The 24290-nt window shown below is 43.1% G+C and overlaps 3 protein-coding genes across 4 annotated transcripts in view; 1 reads left to right on the top strand and 2 right to left on the bottom strand.

Annotated features, from left to right (window-relative positions):
* Positions 1–9726, bottom strand: part of PAK2 (p21 (RAC1) activated kinase 2) — a 41909-nt gene extending 32183 nt beyond the window's left edge. Inside the window, exon 1 of the mRNA XM_062606520.1 lies at positions 9560–9726. The gene's annotated coding sequence lies outside the window, so the exon portion shown is untranslated. The remainder of the gene's footprint in view (positions 1–9559) is intronic.
* A 2986-nt stretch (positions 9727–12712) lies between these two features.
* On the bottom strand, positions 12713–17661 carry PIGX (phosphatidylinositol glycan anchor biosynthesis class X). 2 transcript variants are annotated; one of them, XM_062606570.1, is made up of 6 exons: positions 17572–17661; positions 17146–17209; positions 16530–16671; positions 15399–15609; positions 14040–14140; positions 12713–13111 (listed from the first exon to the last, which is right to left on the bottom strand). In XM_062606570.1, the coding sequence occupies exons 1-6, from the start codon at positions 17642–17644 to the stop codon at positions 12953–12955; spliced, it is 750 nt and encodes a 249-aa protein (XP_062462554.1). In that variant the 5' UTR covers positions 17645–17661; the 3' UTR covers positions 12713–12952. The 2 variants fall into 2 exon arrangements, with proteins under 2 accessions (XP_062462554.1, XP_062462555.1); XM_062606571.1 differs by having other exon boundaries at positions 12887–13111; positions 15295–15609.
* A 251-nt stretch (positions 17662–17912) lies between these two features.
* On the top strand, positions 17913–21274 carry CEP19 (centrosomal protein 19). Its single transcript, XM_062606573.1, has 3 exons — positions 17913–18019; positions 19880–20078; positions 20354–21274. The coding sequence occupies exons 2-3, from the start codon at positions 19949–19951 to the stop codon at positions 20713–20715; spliced, it is 492 nt and encodes a 163-aa protein (XP_062462557.1). The 5' UTR covers positions 17913–18019; positions 19880–19948; the 3' UTR covers positions 20716–21274.
* Positions 21275–24290: the final 3016 nt, after the last annotated feature.

Raw genomic sequence — 24290 nt, 5'->3', positions numbered from 1 at the left:
AGCTTGGTGCACGTCTAACAGGATTCACAATCACCACCCAACAGAGCAATGATAATGATGAAAAAACTGTTCAGGCTACTGGTGCTATGCAGAGGTCAGCAATAGCTTTAACTGAAAGCAAAGGCATTTTTTAACCTCTGGAAATACTATAGGCAGCAGTAAGACAAGGCCGTAGCTTACCCATCCCAAGTAAAGATGCAGGGCTAACTGGACAGAGAAGAAACAACACACATTGTATACCAGGATAGCAGAAAAAGGAATAATTCAAGAGTAAGGGATCCATCCGTTCCCCATCACACTGGTAGAGCTGTCAAAGGTCAGCTACAGAAAAAATGAATACTTAGTGAAAAGACAAAGGGAAGAGAAAAATAGCTCCTCCCTCCAGAAAAAGCTATCTTTTTCATATGCACACAGAATAGAGCTCTTTGTTTCTCTCCAGTGGCCGGCCAAGGCTTACTTCAACTGCACTTAATGCTAGCAGATAGTGGTAACTTTAGCTTAGCTCAACAGCCCTGCAGGCCAAACCCTCAGCTTACTGCAGCACTGTCGAACACCGCTAGCCTGGCACAGTGGGAATTTCCACAATGGGAAATTCTGCCTCTTTCAAGTCACTTTTCCCAGCCACTTTGTGCACCAGTGGACACCAGTACAGCATTCTGCTGCCTGGATGGTCATAACCACTTGGAACAGTTTACCAGTGAACAGACCCAAGCTCAAGATGCTTACTTCTTCATACCCACACTGAACACAAATTTAGCCAGAAAGAGTCTATAAGCATAGCAACAGGTCATTCAAAAAACAACCAAAAACCATGCAGACAATTAGAGATAATTTCTCCTCGTAGAATTATATTCATTTATGCCATGTGACACAAGGACAATGACTTCTTCAAATACTCAAACTCCTTCATAAGAAGAGTTCTGTGCAGCACCCCATTTCTGCATCAGGCAAGTTTCACATAAAAACTCACCCATGAAATGAAAGCTTCCATCCACAAGGTCCTCATTAACATGACTACCACTCCAATAAAAAATTAAAACTATTTACTGTAATAGAAATAAGAGATATCACACTTATCTGAGGGTCTCTAATTCCATTTCAGGGGATGCATGATAATCATCTATGGAAAAAAAGAAACCCACAGAGGAAAGGCATCACTCATGCTGTGCTACCAACACAAGAACTGAAGACCTGCATTACAGCACTACATTAATCTTCAGCACTAGCTGAGCCTTAAATCACAGAAAATGAAAGATATATCAGTAAAACATTACTCTGTGATAATCCAACTCCTTCATCTGGAGCTACTGCAAAACCAGGCAATTGCAGACAGCAGTTGAAGCAAGTCATTCCACCTTCAAAAAGCCATTTAAGAGAGTCCTTACACTGAAACAGATATCCACTGAGACTGCAGCCAGAACCCTGGGCGAGACACAGACAACCTGACCCAGAACAACAATTTTGTACCTACCAAGGCTTCCTCTTTTTAATTTACAAAACTATTAGCTAATACCAGTGAGTCTGAAAGTATGAACATAACACATTTTTTTTGCAACAAATGAGCATGGAAAACTTACAAATTCTGTGATTATGAAAATTCAAACACAGTGCTTTTTCTTACTAATAAAAAAAAAAGTTTCCTCTCAGAAAATTTCATGCAGCTATGGAAAAGGTTGACCTCAATATAATACCTTTAGAAATGGTCAACTTTCCATGAGTTTTTCATCTAAGGGAAAATTTTCTCAGATCCTTTCAATTCTGTTAAGAAAACAGGAAGCAAATTTCAGTAAGTCATTTCAATAGAGTAAAATAGAGATAAGGATTTCTATTAAACTTGGCAACAAAGAGAGAGCCCACAAAATATCCCTTTGAGCAGTCACTTGCCATCACACTGGTCACTGGAAAATGGCCTATCATCCACCATTGATTGACCAGGTATGTATGAGCACATAGGCAGCAAATGTGAAGCCCAAGAGAAAGCACTGATACTACCAGTACCTCATTTAGGAAATTAAAAACATGAACAAGAGAAAGGGACAATTAAGACCTCAAACATTGAGGTTTACTGACAAGTTATTTGACAAAATGACAAAAACTTTAAGGGTTAGGAAGAGAAAGCTCTTTCAGCAGCATAGGAAACACGATCATTAATCAGAGTGACATGGAGCAAGAGTTACATCTGTTTTCAATCTTGACCAAGATCCTTGAAACAAAGAGATTTCTCCAGTTCAGATGCAATCTTAAATTTAGAAAGCTGGCATCTCATTGTGGCCCATAGGCTTTGAAAGAATAAGGAAGTAAAAAACAACCATCACCCATCACTTCACCAAATAAGACCCGAGAGAAAAGTATTGCCAAAGTACTAGAGCTCCAAGCTCTAGTAGTATTGCCGTGGATGTGTTATCATTTAGGATTATCAGGTATCTTAACTTCTTCAATGAGTAATACTCAATCCAGTTTTACCAAGCATGAGTACGTTTGCTTGTGATGCAAAAAGACTGTAAGACTACCCATCATATACACAACAAGCCAAGGAGAATGAGAGTTATACCTCTCAGAAGTAAAATATTTTACAAGGCAATAAATATTAATAAGAAGATAAAAGATATCACAACCAGTCACTAGAACACACAGCCCTGCTTGTGAAGAGAGCATCCAAACCAGCCATACTGAACTATTCTGAATTTTTATTTTCCATTTTCCATTTCCAACAGATACCTGGAAAAATAATCTACATTAAAAAAAAATCTCAACACTGATCTAGTCCTAAAAAAACCCAAAACACAAAACCAGTACTGTACCACATACATAAAATCACTGCAAATAGGTCTAGAAGGGCTAGAAAGAAAAAGTGGCATTCACAAAAGCAATGAGTCACAGCATTGCCAAGACATACTTTGGTTCCTGTGAAATAATCCTCATCCCACTGCTCTGCCATTTACTTTGCAACATGCCAGCAACAAAAATCAGGAGGAGTTACCTGCATCAATTTCCTGAGTGTGGCTGTCAAGGCCCTCTTTACCACTAAGAATTAATTTGTAAGCTTGGACATTAATATAGAAGAGTCTTAGCATGTTAACACCAGATTAAAATTAACTGTTCCTGTTGCTAAACATCTTTGAAAATCCTGAACTTCACCTGCACCCTTGAGTAGAAAAAGCAAGACAACAGCATAAAAGACTAAGTATTTCACACTTTGTGATGCTGTCTCAACTCTGAAAAATCACACATTTCACGTAACTCGTGTTTGTAATAGTGACAGCGAGTATTTCATACATGGAGGTGGGAACATTAGGAACCTATTTTCTATATGATAGAAAATGATGGTAGGATTTCATGATGAAATGTACAAATAAACACTCATTTGTTCACTTGTGTTTGATCTGAACTAACATTCCCAAAAGCTCAGAAACATACAAGAAAGGCACAAAGCCAAACACACAACACTCCAGCTATTACAAACTGGGCCACTAGTGTAAGATCACTGAGCAGAATTTTCAAGTCACGTTTAACATCAGTGATTCCTTTCCCACCAATTTAGTTCCCTAACCCAGATCACCACACTCAGGGATGCAGCAGTGCCAGCTTATCAGAGTGGGTAGAAACAACTGGTTTGGGGCTGGGGAGAACAATACCCTCTCCTTTCCCCCTCTAACCCAAACGGCTGTTCTCATGTTTACCTTGGTGTCAAATCAAGCAGCACCGCTATTCCTGGTCTAAATTAGTTGCAGTCAGGTGGACTTAATGTCAAGCACTCAGTTTACTTAACACTAGTATAAAACACTAAATATCTCATGAGCAATCAGCCTGTTGACCTAATGTAAGCAAACACAGTGTAACAGCCACCCAAGATCATGCAGGAAGTCAACCAGGTTCAGAAGAAGATTCAGCTAAAATCCAAATGTTTTGAAGTTGCCCAAGCTGATCACTAACCCCACTGCTACATTCCGTATTCCTAAACTACACAACCTGAAAACTAAAATCACATCCTTTATGCCACGTGCGCATTTAGAATAACGTTTCCATGGCCAAAAAGAGCTCTTACAGACATGTACTGAGACTCTGCACTGATGAATGTTCTCACCACTTGGCCCCTTCTCTAGCACCTTCAGGGAGTGTTTGCTATTGGCATTTTAGGCAGCCCGGATCTAGGCTGTCAGACGGATGTGACCTGCCTGTAGCAAGAGAGAGAGATCCTTTCCATGACCTTCTAACTTCCAAAGAGGCCCTTTTCAGCAGCACCTGGAATTGGGCCAGAAATTGTTTTTCCTCAATTCTGACGTGCTGAGTCCTGGCAAAAAGGTCAAAAATACTTAATTCATTGTCTTATAAATTCCTGATCTGTCAAACAGTTTAAAACAGAATTAAAAGTTGAAAGACACTTTTTTTTCTCCTTTTACCTTTTCAGCGATGCTTTGGAATTTTAGAAGTTGTTCACTTTAAAGTATTAATTATATTTTTTATTATTTATTAATTATTTAAAGCATTTATTAAAAATAAAGCATTATTTGTTTTTACATCCTAAAGCAGATAATACCCAAACTGAAGTGTATTTCCAGTTCAGTCCCTTCCAATGAGCTATTTCCACAAGAAACTGCCCAGCCAGCTTCTCTCTGAAGCCCAAATTCCCAGAAGACCCCTTTAAATGAGGATGGCCCTTTACAGTAGACAGGCAGTCCAAAAGATACCTGTTAGCTAACATAGTTCTAGAAGGATTGTAAATAAAGAATACAACTTAGAGCATAAAGTATTACATTTGTTTCTAAAATAAACCTCATGCTGTTGGATAAAAGTCTAACTTCACTCATTAGAGAAGCAAGGGGAAAGCCTACATATGCTGACAGTTACATACTCATGTGGGTACACACCGAGTCAAACATCCAGCACCTAAACAGGAAGCAGAAAACTTGAAATGAAAAAGAAAGAAAAAAGGTTGACTTGGAAACTTTTTAGCATATTTCCATTCCTTAATGCACCTGCCAGCTGCTCCCATTCTGGTTCACATTATGTTAAATCCCTTTCTTGACATAGTACACCACTTCTAAAATCACACTCACCATTGCCCTAACACACTGGCTCTTTCCTACAGCTGCTTTTCTTTGAAATGAAACCACAGAATTAGAAAGAATTAAATCTGTCTTATAGAAATAACTCCTTTAGAGATAGGAAATGATTTTTGCTAATTGGCAGAGAGAACAGCCCTGACCAAAGAGTCAAATATATACAGTTGTTGCCAACAGGTAATCACGTGTCTTCCAGGACAACATGAAGTATTTCAGAAGCAAACTCATGCTTTTTAAGCATTCAACTTTGTGCAAATTTTGTTAATGCCAGAGCTACACCAACACCAAGGCAGGGCTTAACTTCTCTGGGGAAACAACGACCTATCTATTATATGAAGCACCCAATATTTTCTAGGAGTCTTAAAAATATTATATTTCTCTAATAAGGTGTGTTCAATTAAAACAATTCTAAGCACCAGTAAATTATTAGCAGCTGAAGCGAAGATTTTTAAGAGCATTTTGAAATTCATGAACATGTTAGATACATCCATTTTGTACATGTGACAAAAAGAAATAAAAAGAAGCATCAGCAATTTCTGAAGTGGTTTAATACACCATAACCTCAGCCTTTCAAAAGCATGAGGAATTCCTTTTGAATTCACAGACAGTGCTTTATCACCCAAAATTTAACAGCACAAATAAAACTCCTGTCAATTTTAAGGCGTGTTCCTAACATGTACATCTCTGCCTGACCTGCTGCGTGAGACACTTTCAAAGCCTGATTAGTCCCCATTCCCAGCTGAGAAAACAGAAGCTGAGAAAATAGAATGATCAACTTAAAAAAAACCCTGGCAAGTCAGATACAGAATTGAGACCAAATCCAGTGCTTCCAGCTCTTAGCAACAGACACCATCCACTTAATCAGTCAAAATAACAAGCACTAATGTGCGTATTGTCCAACTGAAGTAAGGCACAACTTCAGGTAAAATCATACTTCGAGATGTGGCAAACCTTGAGTGGTGAAGTAAGGCTTGAAGACTTGCATTAACAGAGCTCACTCTACAAATTGCAACATGGGCCCCAGCTAGACAGGTCAGTAGATCTCTTATTTTCACCTGAAAACACATCTCCTTTTACCACCTGCATTTAAATGCAAATAAGAGCTTTCTAAAATCTTACAAGATCACAACCTCAAGACACCATAATTCCTAACAGCAAAGCAAAGTAAAGTAAGAACCCTCAGGTCTTACGGGAACACTGCAGAGTTTCCTTCCTAAAAGGCCTTCAAAATCAGTGCCTTGCCTAACCGTTTCTTGCCCTTCGCCACAAGAAAAGTTCCCTGGATTCCTTTCCTCTTCCCACCTACTGCCTACCATCCTCCTGCACAAGCATGGCTGCCCTCACACCACACCAAGAGTTCAGAGCTCCCCTCTTGCTCACACACACTTATGTACCCCTTCCCCTATGTCCTTGCTATACCAGAAAGTTGGAGAAAATGCTGATTTTTGCCTAACAAAGCCCTGCAAATACTGAAAGCTTGCAGAAGATGCAGCCTGGTCAAACTGACCTTGCCAAGAGGCAGAATCAACACAACACCCAGTCAAGCACTGCATTAAGAGGACTGTATTGTTTCTGAGAATGGACCTAGAAGCTCAGCCTGGTATCCATCCAAGTGCTGGGCGCGATTCGTTACCTTTAGCACCACTGCACTTCACACAGCAAGTGGTAAGCTCAGCGTTTATCACATTAAAACTTAACTGAAAATGTACTGTTACTACCACAGCAGGTACAGAAATCTCCTCAAGACAACATTCTGCAATCACAAAGCTCTCTCCAAGTTTTGAGCTAGACAGACAAATTTGATTTAGATTTAAGGAAGGAGGTGCCATCTTGGAAAACTAAATATTGAGCTTGATGCAGCCTTTCCAAACCTCACCCCTAGTCCAAGAGAGTGCCCCTGGTTTCACGAGAACAGAGCAGAACTGATCACGGCAACTACATTTCTAGAAAATGAAGGGAAAGCTCCACAACCACCTTCTTCTGGCAACTCAGCTGCCTTTTCCCAACTGCCAGCATAAACACATTAGGATGCACGCTAATACATGGTGCCTGGCTGCTGCAGACCTTTCCTTCCCCTTGCTCACCCCATCACCTTGACTCTGCTATCTATTCCTAGATGTTTTGGTGAGTCAACTCACTTTCAAAGCTTTCTGCCTGCATCCCAATTTCTGACCTCAGGACTTGCGTCTCTGCTGGTGTTATCACTGGGCCTGGCCATCTCTGTAACTAAGGGGTTGTTTTCAGAACAAATAGCTTTTTCTTTGTTGTAACTGCTACACAGACATGTCAATAGATGTGCGTGTTGTAAGAAACAAGAATATACTGGCACAAAACTCACAGGGAAGCTTCCAGGGCCTTAGAAACCTCCAAATGCAGAAAACAGATAAAATGTAAATGAAAAAAAAAAAAACCCCACACAGTAAATGAAAAAAAAAAAACAAAACAAGAAACAACCAAAACCCAAACAACAACAAAACCAAATGACTGATGCAAGGACTCTGAAGCAGAAGCATCTTTTGTTAATAAAACACAGACCTAGATTCAGATCCCCACAGCTTTTCAGATCACAAGAACAAAAATCTGCAGCATCAATACCCGTAACACTTACTTTGAAGTTGTTGAGAAACCAAAGGTGCTTGAGTAACTTTTTTCCTTAAACACAACTGAAAGGTTCAGTTTACCACCACAAGCACACACGAGTTTTTAAAAGGATACATTTTAAAACAAGCACAGGATGTGACCTACCATATACAGGCAAAGCCTTTACCCACCCATTCCAGCATCCATCCCAGAGAGGGAATACAAGCAGGTGCCTCGGGAAAGAAGCTCCCCCACAGTTGGCCGAAGGTCCAATATCTAACTGCACAAGCTTCATCCCAGTAAATCAGCCTGTGACACGCTGCCATGCTTGTCACATACCTCAGATCCACCAAAATACATTGCACTGTGCTAAAAAGTGCAAGATATATCCACAGAGGCATTATTCCCCATTTAACAGCCCAGCAGTTTTGTTAACAACACAGATTTGTTACTTGTTCTCAAACATTTTTGTTCCAGCCTCAAGAACTGAAATATCCAACCAGTGAAGTTTAGAGTAAGGATTTTCCTTCCTCTAAAATACTACTCAGCCAATTTTTTTAAATGCTATTATTTTAAAGATTCTACTCAACAACTCGTAACACAAAGGCTTCACCTTTTTACATTTCTATGTTGCTTCTATTTCAGCCCATTAGTCTGTAAGAACGAAATCACTGATTTATCAGTTCTCTAGTAACATTAAAACTGCAACAGCTCATTTGGCTACACATGGGTATTTCTTAGCCTGCCTCCACAGTATCTCTGCAAGTTAAATCACTTCTATCTCCTAAATGAAGGAGCTAGTCCCCATTCTTTTTATGGGGGTACCATTCCAGAGCTCACATTGTGAGGACACTCCATACTGCAAGGTGGGTCCTAGACTTCCGCAAGAGCAGCTCCCTTTTTTCAAGCATAAAAAAAGACAGAAAAGAGATGGAAATAAGAAAAATTAAAACCCCCACAATATGCTGTGTTTCAATTGCACCTAACATTGCTTTTATTGCAAGATCTCCAAAATAACAAATATTAAAATGCTGCAGTATCTGGACTGTCTTCACTCACCGTAAGGCAGCAGATGAACCAACCGGTTTGTTTTGGCTACAGGCAAAGTGCAAGACTGCTCCTTGAAAGCCAGCTGGTGAACTCTCTACTCCCAAACAAACCTTTGGGCAGCTGCTCCCACGTACCAGGCTAAAATCAACTTTATTTGATTTCAGCTGCTCCCCGAAGAGCCTCCCATTAAACAACTAAATCATCCTGTACGGCTTTGACTGAATAAATGCCAAAAGCGGTAACAAAAATAAAACAGAAAACACAGGGAGGAGAAAAAACCAAGCAGGTGTGGTGCACAAAGAGCAACAGCTTTGTAACTGGAACGGAAAGACCTGGCCTAACGGCAATCCAGGTACCAGAGCAAAGACAAGCGATCCATCCAGCAACCTGCAGTGCCCGCATAGCCTGCACTCGCTGCACGGGACGGGTAGGGCTCTGCACTCCGCTTCGCTACTTAAACAACACATTTCTTTCCGTAAAGACTTGTAACGGCAACACCCGAACCGCTGCTTCCCCACAAGCACGAACAGCCCCCACCCAGGCGGCGAGTCCCCTCGGGGCCAGCTCCCGGGGGCGGGGGGCCGAGGCGGGGGCCACCGCGGTCCGCAGGAAGCCGGGGCCGATCTCCGGTCCCGCACCGCAGCCCTGCTGAAGCCAGACCAGGCGAGGCGCTCTCGGCCCGGCCGCCCTCGGTGCCTGGCGCGGCAGGGACAGCGGCTCCGCGCTGCCGGAAGCGCCGTGAAGCAGGACCGGGGCGGGGGGGAGAGAGAAAAGCCACCGCCCCGAGTTCGCCGCCCGCCTCAGGCCCGGCCCGACGGGCTCCACAAAGGACGGAAGGCGCGGCCGGCAGGTGGGAGCGGACTCACCGAGCTGGGGCGGCGCCTGCCGCCTCGGAGGACGGACGGGCTGAGCGGGGCGCGGCCGCCACTCGGCGCCTCTGCAATGGCGGCGGCGTCGGGAACCCACCGAGGCGGCGGCGGCGGCAGGAGCCGGAGGGGAAGCGGAACCGCCGCGCGTGGCCACAGCCCGCGGGGGCGGGGCAATGCTCAGGTGACTACAACTCCCGGCGGGCACCGCGCCTGCGCCGGAAGCGGGTGTCTGCGGCAGCGGCCTGCATGCCCCGCTTCACCGCTGGGGGACGGGGCGAGAAGGGCTGAGGCATCACTGCTCGAGGCCTGCGTCCTCCCTCAAATGCTCAAGGCAGAGCAGCGCTGTTTTGGGGTCACGTCATTAAGCTTTACATACATAACTTCTTTTGCGGTGGCCTATAGCCAGCTGCAGAGCAGAGACCCACCAGACCAGAAAAACAGAGGCAGAGCACTTCTGAACTGCTTCTTCTTCACCCTTTTTTTCCATCTTCTGGTATTTAAATTTGACATTATTAACTCAATGCGTCATTTTGTGAGAGGAAAACTGGTTTTGCACAGCACAGTGGTGTCATCTGTGTGTCAGTGGCTCCTTGGGGTGTGCCCCAGCTTACTGAGTGAACAGAGCTGGTGGCAGCAGAATTACTGCAGAGCAAATGGTCACAGAAAACTCACCCCTACAGACCTGCCTTATTTCAGCCCCACTCTTTCAAGAACAGTACACCAGAGTGACCCTGCTATAAGCTGGTATAGACTGCTTTGGTCTGCTTCCTACCACAGGCAAAGCCGTCATTTTCACTCCTCTTTGCATGCTGCAGTTACTTTCCCATTCTGACTCAATTCTATAGTTGATCTTCCCAGGACCAAGTTTTTGCTAATTCATCTCTGCATGTACCTCTCAACAAACCACAGCAGGTTTCTGAACTTCACACTTCCCTCAGCTCTACTTCCCTTCCCTATAAGGTCTCCCTACTTATTGCTGCTTCAGCCTTGTACCCCTAAACCCAGTCAGCTGCCACTACAAACCACTCTCCGAATCCTTTCCCCCCTCCCAGTCTTCTGTCTCCCTCCCCAGGTACATCTTTTTAAACCAACTAGGAGGGTTGTTTTGTGATTCAGAAAAATCTTAACTCCTAGCATGGTCTTTAACACCCCTACCTACCCCTTTTCTTACATTGCTCTGATTCAGGCCTTACACATACTAATGATAGATAATGTTTGTGTCCATCCCCTCTATGTATGTTCTCTTGCTGAGAATTCACTCCTTTGTCTCCAGAGTTGCCAGGAATTTTCCAAAGGGCAACAACTGCTTTGCAGCTCATCCTCTGTGTCTGGGAGTGATCCCTGTAGGACTGGCACCTGCATCCTCCAGTGTCTGGCACACCATCAGGGCATTCTTGCTAAATGCAGGGCTTGCTAAATGAGAGCAATTTTCAGTATGGGAAAGAAAGCTTAACTGGCAAGTTCCTTCAAACTGAACGCTTACAAGAGTTATTAGATTTATTGACAGCTTTGGGAAAAAAAAAAAGCCAAACCAAACTACAAAAATTCCAAAATAACAAACAAACAAACAAACAAAAAAACAAAAAAACCCAAACACCAAAACCCACCCCAAAAACTTGTCTACTATAATACAAATGCTAGAGATATAAAACTAACATCCATTGAGAAGTTCTGTGATTTCTCTCATAGTTTACATTGATCAGAAGAATTACTCAAGTTGAAAAGCTTATTGGTGGGATCTTCATGTATTTTAGATACACTGAGCCACGTGCCAAACAAAATTATTAGTGCACTTTTAAACCCTTCTGAAGTCAACTATTTGTTTAGTATTGACAGTGCCAAGCCCCCTGTAATTCAAGACCCTCCTCCCTCACTTTCTCCTATGGCATCTTACTACTAATGTGAGTTTCCATTCTCACATCTTCACTTGTACAGATTCCCAAGTTATCCACTTACTATATTTTCTCTCATTTGTCCAAAGGATATTAGCATTTTCTTTCACAAGGCTGTGATACCAGGCAGCTTGTTTTAGCTGAAGAATCCAACCTGTGATACTCAACTGGTACTATCTGATGTTAAAAACCCAAAACCAAACAAACAAAGAAACCATGAGCTTTCAGGTGATAAGAGACCTGCCAGAACGGGTGACAACCTGAGATGATGCCTTTCCAAGGGTCAGACTGCAACACAGAATGACTTACCTTTGTAACAGAGAGCATAAGAACTCAGGGAATTAAAAATCCCACTCAGACAATTAAAAATCTCACTCAGACAAGCATTACCACACTGGTCCACAGCCCTGCTGTGATGTGGTTAAACAGGCCGCCAAATCTCACTGCAATTTTTCAGTTCAGTGTCTCCCTTCCCCCAAGCAGATGCAGAGCATGACTCCTCTGAGGTAGCGGATGAAGGACTGGCGCAGCCACCATCATTCAGCACAGTCGAGGGAAAACAAGAGCCCAGTGTCAGAGCACTTGCCAACCTGTCGTGGGCGAAGTCACAAGACGAGCTCTCTATTGAATTCAGCAGAAGCAGAAGAAAGATGTCCAAGGGATCCTGAAGCTACAGCTGGACAGTGATGAAAGGCCAATTCTGATGAGAAGCCTTGGCTGCACACTGAGCCCTCAAAAGAGGACAGAATTTGAAAACCAGAATATTCATTCGTCCCCTCACACACACTCCCAAAAATCACCTGCTTTTATTGACTTATTCTTGGCTTATAGAAAATAAAATCTATTCTCCACCAACAGTCCCAGGAGTTACTGTAAACTCATAATGCCACCTACTGACACTGAGAAGAAACAGCAGCCAACCCCTTGTCAATCAAGAGCAACTCAGGATTTCCATCAAGTATTTTACTTCCCATTCCCTTGTCTTTATCAGCTGTTCTGACAGCTCAATGCAAGTCTTCTAATTATTTGCTTCTACTTAGTATCTTTTCACCAGTTTTTATCTTCCAAGGGTTACTTCTTCCCGCATCTGAAATAGAGTGAAATTTCTTTCAAGTTGTCTAAATTCTTTCTAAACCAATCTGACCAAGAGCAACTAATCCCTAACAGTTATTAGGATGGGAGAGATTATTTAAGCGTTCTCCTGCAAGCACAGGATGTCTCTTCACAAATTCATACATAACACATCTGGACAACAAGCTTAAAATTCAGAAATTTAATGAGTAGTTGATGTTTCTCATACCCACAGGCTATGGGTAAGAACACACCACAGGTTCTGGTGTGTGTAAGGTGTTCATAAGAATTGGCCCAAATGATTATAACCCATTATGGGACCCTCACACATTACTTATATCGAAATAAAAGTGAAATAGGATTCATTTAGGAAGCAAATGTAATACTGTAAGTTTTGCTGGATGTAGGTCAGTCATTCCATATTTCTTTATTCTGAGCAGATCACCTCAGAGAATTGTCCATATTTGCACATGGCTGCAAGAATCAGACTGGAACAGAGCACTGTGGCAAGAAGAGTCACGGCACACACCATGGAAATATGTTGCCTGAGCCCCACTGGAACCTGCAGAATGGATTCCTCATGTGCCTAAGAAGAAAAATAAATGGATGACACACATTTAACAAGCTATTTATTTTTGACTGCAATTTGGATGATTAATAAATATGTTTAATTAGCCCTTTGCTAAGGCTTCTTCCTGGACTCAAAATCAAAACTGTTTACAGCAAACGGAGCCCCAGCTGCTCCTGCAGTACAAAGCACAATAAATTTATCTGCTCAAAATCAATTTATGAGCATTTCACCAATCACCAAGACGCCAATTTTCTCAAAGGTGAATAACTATTTGGTTTCTCTCTTTGATGTGTGATATGTTGTTACAAAAACAAGAAATTTGTTATGAGCCAAATGAGTCTTATTTCTGAATCTCTTCACTACTGCAACCCTTTTGAGTATCAAATGCAGTTGCTGACAACACTAAAGATCCCACTTTCCTTGGTTTTGAGTTAGAATAAAGAGACTATGTGTTTTCCTAGATACTCAGCCAATCAGATAACAACCAAATAGAAGTGACCTTTTTTTTAAGATGCTATTCCATCAACCTCTGCAGTTTTACTCCTCCTTTAGTTTGGGTATAAAGTAGTTTTCCATTTCACTACTCTTCTGAAGCACCTATGTTCTAAAGACTTCTCTTAGTTTGACCAGTGCTAATTATATCCTAGAATTCCAAGTAAATTTATATCCCAAAATTCCAAGTAAAAAATAAAAGGAAAAAAAAGGTGAGGATGTGCTCATCATAAAGACCAGAAGAGCACAGTTACTACAAGTATGTCAGAAGGGCAGGATAACCCCCACTAAAAGCCAATCAGAAAGGAAGAAAGGAGCTTCCCTAAGAGGGAATTGCACAACTAATCTTTTACTGATTAGTTCCTGTGCTATGGAAGTTGCTATTCACAAGGAAAAAGAAAAGGCAGCAATTGTTAGAAGAGAAGCAAGAATTCCCACAGAAATAACTCACAGACTTGTGTGTTATGCTGTACCACTGACAGGGGCCAGCATTTTTGCCTGAGCAGGGAGCTTCCACTTCAGCAGCCTTCCAACACTCTGCTGGCAGGCGACCTGCGGGAGATGTTAATGCATCAGCAAGATCCATGTGGGATAAAGCAATACAGTCTACAAGGCTTTTCCAAATGAGGTATCCTTCCTCCACAACAGCTTGACAGAATCTACTCCCTGAAAGCCACCAGGTGAAACAGCACTGACAGAAATGTGCCAACTAATCTGCACAGTTAAAGTGGTACTGGGCAGTCCTTTTCATGTACTTTGTAACTCTTTCCAATATGGTAGGTACCCAAGAAACAATTTCACTTGGGTGGTATCTTGGCCCTTCCATCCTTAACAGGGCAAAGAATTCATCATTAGCCTGTAGACCCCTCAACTTTAGCCGTACAGTTATTATTTCTCTTCCCCCCAAAACAAAGTCATTCTTTCATTTCTTGCTGGCCTCGTGCTGGCACATGCAGGAATTCTCCTCCAATACTTCAAATGCTTTCAAATGAAAAATAAATATGTTTTATTTATTATTATTTACTATTTACATAAGTAGTAAATGTGGCAGAAAAATAGGAAGACTTCATACCCTTTTTAATTGACCAGGCATTGTTCCCTGCCCTTAAGTCTATCCCAGAAAATGCTTGCTCAGATAATGCGCAAATGACGATAAAGTAGCTGAGAATCATTAGCATATTTGACTTGGCAGCAAGTAAGAATAATTTTGTGAAAGGAAATACAATTTGTAGCAAAAATCTAGGATTTCATTGTTCATGTAATTTGAAATACTGTCACTGGATTATCAGATTCTTGTTTCACACGAGTCTGAGACTCCAACCATGCTAACCTTCAGGCACAGAGTTTTCTACATTCCCCCCCCTTACCATGCAGGGAATGCAGGAAGTGTTACAAACCATCAGAATACTCTGATTACTCTAAATACGTGACAGTGAATATTAAATATGCCCTGCATGGCTTCAGCTGCGAAGAGAAACACTGAAAAAGCCATGTGAACACCCAACTCCTTACAAGCCAAGGATTGTGACAAGCAGATCAACTGCCAGTGCTGCCCACTACAGCACAATGGTACAACAGCAGCAGCACAACACCAAGAAGTGTATTAACAATTAATCTGCCTTTGGTCAGACAGCAGCAGCATTCAAAGAGGAAGAATGGGGGTCTTTATCAGGGCCACTATCTTCCCTTCATGTTCACATGACTACCGAGAGCTCCATCTGCAGAAGACAAATACAGAACCAGATTCCAACCTCTGTATTGCCCACTGTTACTCCTCTCTCCCCAGTAGAACAGGTAACAAGAATCTCACTGTCACAGCAGCAGACCAGTACTTCTGGGCTCTTCAGCATAACCAACACTTCCTCACTGTCTTCTGCCGGCCGGTGGTACCGGCCATGCACAGGCAAGGTAGCTGTAAAGCAGTGAAAACACCAAGGGTCGGGTTCCAGGTACAGCAGAACTAGAAGATCTGTTGCTAAGTACTCAGGAGCCTCCACATCAACATCAGGAATTAGCACTGCCTGCAAGTGAAGAAAGATACAGATGTGGCTGTGATCAGACTCCATGCAAGGGAGAGATGTGGGATAAAAAATAACGTATGCACATTTTGTGCATGATTCGGGGATTTAAAAAGCCACTGTCTGCTGTGGTGACCTGCTTGCAGTGACAGAAGGAAAAAGTATTTTCCTTATTTTAACACTGGGCCTTATTTCATGGTCAGGAAGAAAATTCTGTCCTGTGCTGGTTTTGGCTGCGGTAGAGTTAATTTTCTTCATAGTAGCTGTATGGGGCTATGTTTTAGATTTGTGCCGGAAAATGGTTGATAACACAGGGACATTTCATTACTGCTGAGCAATGCCTACACAGAGTCAAAGCCTTTTCTGCTCCTCACAGCACCCCACCAGCGAGCAGGCCGGGGTGCACAAAGAGTTGGGAGCGGACAGAGTAAGGACAGCTGACCCCAACTGACCAGAGGGATATTCCATACCATATGGTGTCACGCTCAGCATATAAAACTGGGGAAAAAAGAAGAGGACTGAATGTCCCCTATTCAGAGTGATGGTGTTTGTATTCCCAGGTGACAGTTACATGTCATGGAGCCCTGCTGTCCTGGAGATGGCTGAACACCTGCCTGACCATGGGAAATAGTGAATGAATTCTTTGTTTAGCTTTGCTTTGTTTAGCCTTTTGCTTTACTTGTTAAAACTGTCTTTATCTCAACCCATGAGTTTTCTCACAACACAAAATACCCTGCACGCCAGGTGATGCTGATCAAGCCAAGAGATACAATGAGGTGTCATGAAGATAACACTGTGTGGCACCTCCTTCCAGGAAAAGGAGTTCATGATCTTGGTTCAATGAGCCAGATGACCAGAGATTACCACTTCCTGAGCATCCTTATCTGAGTACCTGCCAGATGTCTTAGCTTTGGGGTTGTTACCTTTGTTAAATTGTGCTGCTGTAGGGATGCCAGCTCATAGGGATCCACGTAGATTCCTGGTGGAAGATGAGTTCTAGCTGCCACTGTGCATTCTCCTGAATGCTCCCGCACTACACCAAGCTCTACCTTCAGTAGCAGGTCCCTTAAAACAAGCAACAGAAGCAAAACATTTACACCCATGCTTCAAAAGATGACAACCCCTCTTTCCCCGCACAAGGGACATACTCTCAAATGTGCAAAAATGAGCTGCAGCTCTTACTATGTGCAATCAATTAAGAAATGGATCCCGCTCAAGCCATGCTATGCTTCTCTAGTTAGGATGAGGTAGTTCACCCTAACTCCACATCCATAACCAGAATGAAGTTTTGCTTCTTTGTTAATGTCTCAGTACTACCAACGGCCTCCACACAGCTCTCAGAAAAGAGCCTCCTACTCCTCCTCCTCCACTATAGCTTGTAATTGTCAGTTACTTGATCATGCTAATATATCCTAGTGCCTAACCATGCCTATGTATCAAAACCTCAGTGCATGGATACAACTATGCATTAATTAAGAGAAACTTCTTCACAGGTAAAATTACCCTGCACGTTATTCTGATGCAGCTTTCACATCTTACCTGTGAAACCCCTCTTTCAAAAGCTCCTGTGTGACAGTGGCACCCTCACAAACAGCCTGCACACCTAAAAGAGCACAGAATGAACAAGTAACAGCACAAGCACACATCATTATCACATGGACAATTTTAACAAGCAAAATATAATATATATGTACATATAAACTATGAGCACACTATCTGCAAAATCTCTCACAGAGAAGGGCAACAGCAATTCACTGAGACCAGCAGCAGAAGTTTATGAGGTCACTGATCGAAGGGCCTCCACCACTTCAGCACTGGCCCGGGACTGCCCGGCCGGCTCCCTCAGCCACAGCACCCTCAGCAGCAGGAAGAGGAAGGAGCTTCCCATGGTCCCGCCTTACCCCCGACCCTCGGCCGGGACAACGAGGAGCTGCTGCCCCGCGCCCAAGCCAGGCCGGCTCTTACGGAAGGCGCAGAGGAACGCGGCCAGCCCGGCACTGAGCAGCGCCTCTCCCCGCCACCGCAGGCCGCCCGCCATTCCGGGTCCAGCTCCACACGGCCTGGCTCCCGTTCCAAGCGCCCACGGAGCCCGCCTGACTCCGGAGGACATATCTGCCCCTCGCTACTCGGCGACAGCGGGACTCACCGCTAAATCCTTCTCCGACGCTTCAGTTCTGCCGCTGTCCCCACCTGGTGCGGGGATCCGCAGCGGTAGAGGCCAGCCGATCCCCAAGCCGTCCCGCAGGCGCTATTTTGGGCAGCCCAGAAGGGGCCTTCGGCGCCAGGGGCCGGCGGCGCAGCTGTGGCCATGGCAACCACAGCGGGTAGACCATGGATACGAGGCCCGCCCTGGCCGCCGCTTCTCGTCCCTTGTGCCGGCAGAAGGCCGCTGCGGAACGGTTTCCTGCCCGAGGTGAGGGGAAGGGGCGAGAGGTGGGAAGGGCGAATCCGATCTTTTCCCACTTACCTCCTCTCCCTCAGTGTTTAGGCTTCCACCGCGAGGGATTACTTATCTGGCAGAAACACGCGATAGAAAAGCGGGTTTTTAACGGCAAAAGTAGTCTTCTGCAGCACAGAAACTGGCAAGTCAAAAACACTCACGTGATTGTGTTTCAGAGCTCCTGAAGCCCGTCTTTCACGCCTGGTAGCAGAGGTCTACTGCTTGCCTTACCTAGTGATATGAAACCTCTTTCTCTTCTTTTACGCGGATCCAAACAGCTTCTTATGTTTGTATTTCTTATCTAAGGATTTCTTTCCCATTTCAGAGGTGGAGTCCCACTCTAATGATCGCCAGTGACCCTTCAAAAAGCTATTTCAGCTCAGTTTGAAGCATCATTTCTCATTTTCAGATGGTAAAAGTGGCTCTTGAGAGAATTCTGCTTTTAAAAGGTAGAAGCAGCTGCAGTAAATTTTCAGTACTGAGAACATTATTGCAAAATTGAACTCTTTCTTATATTCTTTTTGACGAAGAGTTTTTACTCAACTTTGAAGTAGCTTTTGAAGAATAATGCAATTTTTCTTGATGTGGAGACATACATTATTGGGGGGGGTGTAAAATTTCTTATTACTGCAGTCTGTAGGGCAGTTGGAGGAGATAACCTTCACATTTGGAATATTTTCACTTATTTAAAACCAGAAGAAAAATAACACGTTTGGTGTTATTTGTTGCCCTACACTGGGTAAGAAGGATCTGCAGCAGAATTAGATCCTTCAGTCTCCTCTAACATTTTATCTGACTCAACGCAGGGATGAAGCCAAGAGCAGAGCTGACACCAAGTTGTTCTCAAGAGCATTTTGGGTACAGAAAAATGCAATAAGACATAAAAAGAGAAGCTGCTGCTCCCAGTCAGACAAACATTCCTCTCTCCTGCTGCAAGACAGAATACTTCAGATAACAATAAAAGGATGATTATGGATTAACTTCCTAACCTTCTTGATGTTATAGCTGACCGATGCACTGACAGGTTCTCCCTTACCATATGAAATACGGAGTATGATATCCCCAGGTTTGTGATAGAGACACATAAGGATATTTGAAACATATCAGTCAGTTTGTATCTTTTCAAAGCAAATACAAGTATGTATAAGGTTTTTGCCTTTGTTGCATCTCCTGCAAAATTCATATTAGTTTTCTGTTAACTCTTTCAGTGGGGTTCCAAGACGTTTCCAATGTTTGTGTTACCTGCATTTTTCTAAAGATAAATTTTTCAAATATGCTCAGATAACCTGACAGCAAAACTGTATTGTTATATCATTACTGAAAAGTCAGATTCTCCCTGATGTCACACATGGAGCTTCCATGTGAACTACAAGGCAACGCAAAGTTAGAAGCCTGCCAGTTAGAGCAGCAAAGGGTTTGGTAGGTGAGCAATTCCTGGCTTTCCAGAGCAATGGATATAACATGCAGTAAATACTGCTTGTGAAGAAACTGTAATACGTTGATTTACTATCTTATGACATTTTTCACTTTAAAAAAGGAGTATTAAGACCAACCATATTTTAGTTAACATTTGACTGTGTAGTACTTTACTTAGCTGTTAGACTAAAAGGTAATCCTGGCCAACCAGTGACAGAAGTCTTAACCAGCAGCCGGGAATCACTCTGCACCCTGCTACTGGGGTGCTAGCCGGGCACACAGGGACATGCTCAGCTTCCACTGAAACTGGGGAGACTTACACCTTGGCTGCATGGTTTTCTGCATTTGTACCACTCTGATCTTGATAAAAGTAACAGTACTAGGAGGCAGTCCCTTTTTTCTTTCCCTGTTTTTCAGTGAGCTTCGACATTGCTGAGGACATCTCTCATAAAGCTGAGCACACTTCAGCCAGCAGGAAGAACTGGAATGACTTACGTTGCAAAGAAGTGTGGCATCTGCTTTCAGCCTCCATCCATTATCTTGATCTACACAGAAGCCAGCAAGAATAAGACTCGCCAGCGGATCATGCCCGTCAGGAATTTCTCCATGTTCTCAGGTGTGGTGTGTTTACTTGTAGCATTCCCCCTTCCCCCCCCAGACACAGTGAGAGCAACAGCTAGTTGGTAATAGCATTTTTAGTGGCCACTGGGTAGCTTTTCACCAGTGTGCAGGGAGTGCAAAGAGGGGTTGGTTTGGGGTAACATTGTCTCCCCTGAGAAGCCCAGGGCTATGTCTTAACCTCAGCAGTGGCTCTCTAAGTCTGGACATCTCACTCATGGGGGTTTGGGAGAAGAGTATACCTGTAAGTCTTCAACGTGGCTTTCTCTTTAGACTGCAGCATGGCTGCTGAGCAGCTGAAGAATAACTCTAGGCACAAGGCTTATCTGGAAGGAGTCTCACTGTGTCAGCTGCAGAAGCTGTACAGTTTGCTGAAGGGTCATTTGAGAGGAGAGAGCCTGGCTGAGAGCTTGGAAAAGTTTCAGCAGGAAAAGCCCATTGACCCAGAAGAGGATATGAACAAACTGGATGACAGGGAGCTAGACAAAAGGAAGAGGATCATGGATGAGCTGTTTGAAAAGAACAGGAAGAAGAAGGATGACCCAGATTTCATCTACAACATTGAGGTTGAGTTTCCAAAGGATGAGCACCTGGAATCCTGTAGCTGGGACATAGAGTCAGGTGAAGAAATCTGATTCTGGACAAAGATGTGTTGGATGGACAGCTCAGAGACAAATCCTGGAGTCCTAACGGAGAATGATGTCGGCGTACACAGCCACATTGTTTTCAGCTCATGCAGTTGATGTACATGACACTGGCTGCGGAAAACGCGAAACCTAAGGAGCTACAGCAATTCCAGTTTTAAGTGAACTTTAAGAAGTCAGACCTGATGAAATGGAAATTGGACAGCTGAACTTACTGTATGGTTTTAATCTTTTCCTATGTATAAATGTCCAAAATAATTTTAAGTTATTTAATCTTCCACTTGTTTATATTTCAGTCAGCTTTGGCTGAAAACCTCATCACCAGCTTGCTTTGCTGCCATTTCTATTCTGCATTGGCTGAAAATGAAGTGTTAAATATTTATGTCTTGAAAGCAGTGTTAAAGCTTTATTGTGTAAGTATGGTATTTATTATTACTTGCTGGAATGTTAAGTGGGTATTAGTCTTTCTGGATAAGTCAACATTGCATTCAGAATATTACGCTCACATTTCCTGGGCAATGCTTAAATTTCCAGCTTACACAACTATAAATCATTATATTTAAGAAATGGAAGGACAAACAGTAGGTTGGTTTTTTGTTTGTTTTTTTTTTGGGGGGGGGGAGGGCTATTTCTTTTGTTGGACTTTTTGTTTGGTTTGGAGGTTTTTGTTTGGTTTTGGGGTTTGTTTGTGGTTTCTTTGAGAAAACCAGGACAATTCCTGCTCTGGAGATATGGGCTCAGAAAGCACTTCAGAGCAAAGAATGCTCACCTAAGACTTCTGCAGCCCCATGTCCCCAAGCTGCCATTGAAGGGAGAAGGGGAGGCATGCAGGCACACGTGTACCTCAGGTGACCACAGCAATCACAGTCACACAGGAGACGGAAGGAAAAATGTCTCATGCAAAGGCTCCGCTCTAACCTGGGGGATTTGAAGATCAAAACCAAACCCTGAATTGCTCCTACAAATCAATGAGCCATTGCAACTTACGAACCATAGGAACAAAGGTATTTTTTACACTAAAGAGGATTTCATCATTAGCCAGCTTTATTCTACCCACTATAACTTCCACAAACAATTGTTTCCCTAGATAGCATGTGTAGTCACCTGGATTACGGCAGGGAATAGAGGTGGTCATCACTGCTACAAGCGGACCTGTTCAAAAGAGAATGCCACAATGCTCAAAAAGCATCATATAATGCTACTGCTTATGCAGTCAACATCAGTGCTCCCTCAACAGCAACCTGGTTCTGTTCCTTTAAATGCAACCACAATAAATGTTCAACAAGCTATAAGGTCTTCTATTACTTACTTCACTTAAATGATAGGGCAGCCCCTTGCATCTCTACTGAATCCATATGTTGATACACTAAGGGGGGGGACTATAAATAACTAAACAAATTTCAGGGGCTACTGAACCAGAAGCATAGATATGACCACACTATTCCTAAACCCTTCAAACTTTGCACTTTGAACCACTTCTACTTGCCATCATCAGATTAGAAAATTATTGTTACCTAAGCCAGGCAAATGCTTACAAACAGAAAACCAAAACAAAATACATTCTTCCCGTAAAGAAATCAGCATTATTTAGAACAGTCAGGTTTACCAAGCACACTGTAGCTGTGGAGTGTGCACATCTCTGTCAAAAGACAGTTATTCTTGAGAGACTGAACAGTGATATACAGAAGTTTTAGTATTTACCAGCCTAAACGAGTAACAGCTCATGAATGTTCATGTTCCTCCTCCATTCTCAGAGACAGCTCTTTTGCAAGCTGTGTTCTGCTGTTAGCTTGGTTTCAATAGCCAGGTCAGACACCATGTAACTGAGCAGAGCCTGTCAAGCAGAAATCAGCTCTATCAGAGGACAGATTAAACTCTATACGGGTGAGTTCACTCTTTCCATGACTCACCAAGCTGTTTGAGGGTCATAGGCTCCTGTCAAACAAGTGTCCATATGGTCACAGTAGACACTAAAGCACAAAACGCAGGTGACACAAGGGGATTTGTAGAGAGGATCTTTGGGTGACAAGCGATAACTAGCCTCGGTGCTCTGCTTCATCACAATGAAACTGAAGCCAAATACGAAACTGGAGCAGCATGAGCCTCCTGCATCCTGAAATAAACACTGCAAATTGGGTTTGGGCAGTGCTGAAAATATGCCACTTCAATTTTTCTACAGTCACAATTTCTCCATCACATACTTTTACCACTTTGCTAGAAGATTTGGTCAGATTTAAGCAAGGTTTGGTGCCATCAGATAGCACTTGGTTTGAAAAACAGTATTTTGTTTCTTGAAGTTTAAATACTATTCCTTGCCCTTCATACTAAACTGCTTCTAAATTAAAATAAAGGAAAACTCAGCAAGCCTGTCCCCACCAGCTGCAGCATGGTGTGTGCAGTCAGCTCAAACAGGAAGAGAATACAGCTCCTCTGCTAAATCAGTATTTAACTAACAGCCTGCTCCAGACAGATATGTAAATATCGCACAACTGACATTAAAGAGCTCAGCTCTGTTATCAGGCCTGGACTTCGTTAGAACACCACCTCAGATCATCTTCACAGAATTTTGATTAACAGGGCTACAAACTACATGTACACTGAAGTCAACCACAGGGTCCTGGTTCACCTGGAAAGTCCAACGTCTCCCTCCCACTGCAGTTTGTCACTACAACCCAGAAGAGGCAGCATCAATGTATTCAGAGCCTTGTTCTCCACCACAGAGGCACTCTGGAGATGTTGGTATTTTTATTGAGAAATATTCAAAAAAACAGCTGAATTTCTAAGAGCGAAACAAGGAGGCAGTGCATCACGGCTCTGCTCATCAGCCCCCTTCCCTCCCCAGGGCAAAGCAGTCTAGGAAGCTGGAGGAATCCCCCAGTGGAAAGGGAGTAGAATTCTTGAGAGCCATTTAACTTCTCATCTCTATTCAAAATAAAACCAGAGATGTGACATTACACATCCCATCACAATCTTTTATCCACTCTAATGCAATCCTAGACTTTCAAATACCTGTAGGGAAGACTTTACCTCATGGCAGACTGTTCCACAGGTTAGTTTCGCCTAACAAATGGTGCTGTTAAGACAAATTCCAGGGTTTCCTGCATGGCTCTAAAAAGTCAAACAGAATGAAAACAGTTAATTCAGCATGAGAGATGACATTTTGAAACAAGTCCATCATTGTTACACCAAAGTGTAACTCCAGTCCTCCCCACACCCCAAATAACCATCTCCCAACTGTTGCTAGCTCCAGAATTTGAGATAAAGACTTCTTATATCAAATATTTTTTTCACTCTAAGAAAACCTATACCTTGGGATGGGAAGGAGGATGAAGGGGTTAAGATCTGGCAGCAGAGATAGCAGATGTGTCTCTGGCTTATCAGATTTATAGATTTATTATGTAAAACCCCTGAATACGTACTTCTGATGGATGTTTCCCCTCTATTTTTAGAACGTGTGGATAGCTCATGTGGAAGAGAAGTTCCTGTCTGTGCCCCTTGGGTTCAACAGGAGCCCTACCCTGCAAACCACACACAGCTCTTCTGTATACAAAAAAATGCTCATCACT

Source organism: Pezoporus occidentalis, unplaced genomic scaffold, assembly GCF_034315485.1.
Source record: "Pezoporus occidentalis ecotype Australia unplaced genomic scaffold, CSIRO_AGI_Poc_V1 ctg97, whole genome shotgun sequence".
NCBI lineage: Eukaryota > Metazoa > Chordata > Aves > Psittaciformes > Psittacidae > Pezoporus > Pezoporus occidentalis.
This window is presented reverse-complemented; position numbering and strand designations above follow the sequence as displayed.

Coding starts and splice junctions, on each gene's coding strand:
- PIGX (XM_062606570.1), bottom strand. CDS start 17,644: ATGGCGGGCGGCCTGCGGTGGCGGGGAGAGGCGCTGCTCAGTGCCGGG. Junction 14,141..15,398: donor ACTGGTCTGCTGCTGTGACA/GTGAGATTCTTG, acceptor CATCTCCCGCAG/GTCGCCTGCCAGCAGAGTGT. Junction 13,112..14,039: donor ACAGCATAACACACAAGTCT/GTGAGTTATTTC, acceptor TTTTCTTCTTAG/GCACATGAGGAATCCATTCT.
- CEP19 (XM_062606573.1), top strand. CDS start 19,949: ATGACTTACGTTGCAAAGAAGTGTGGCATCTGCTTTCAGCCTCCATCC. Junction 20,079..20,353: donor GAATTTCTCCATGTTCTCAG/GTGTGGTGTGTT, acceptor CTTTCTCTTTAG/ACTGCAGCATGGCTGCTGAG.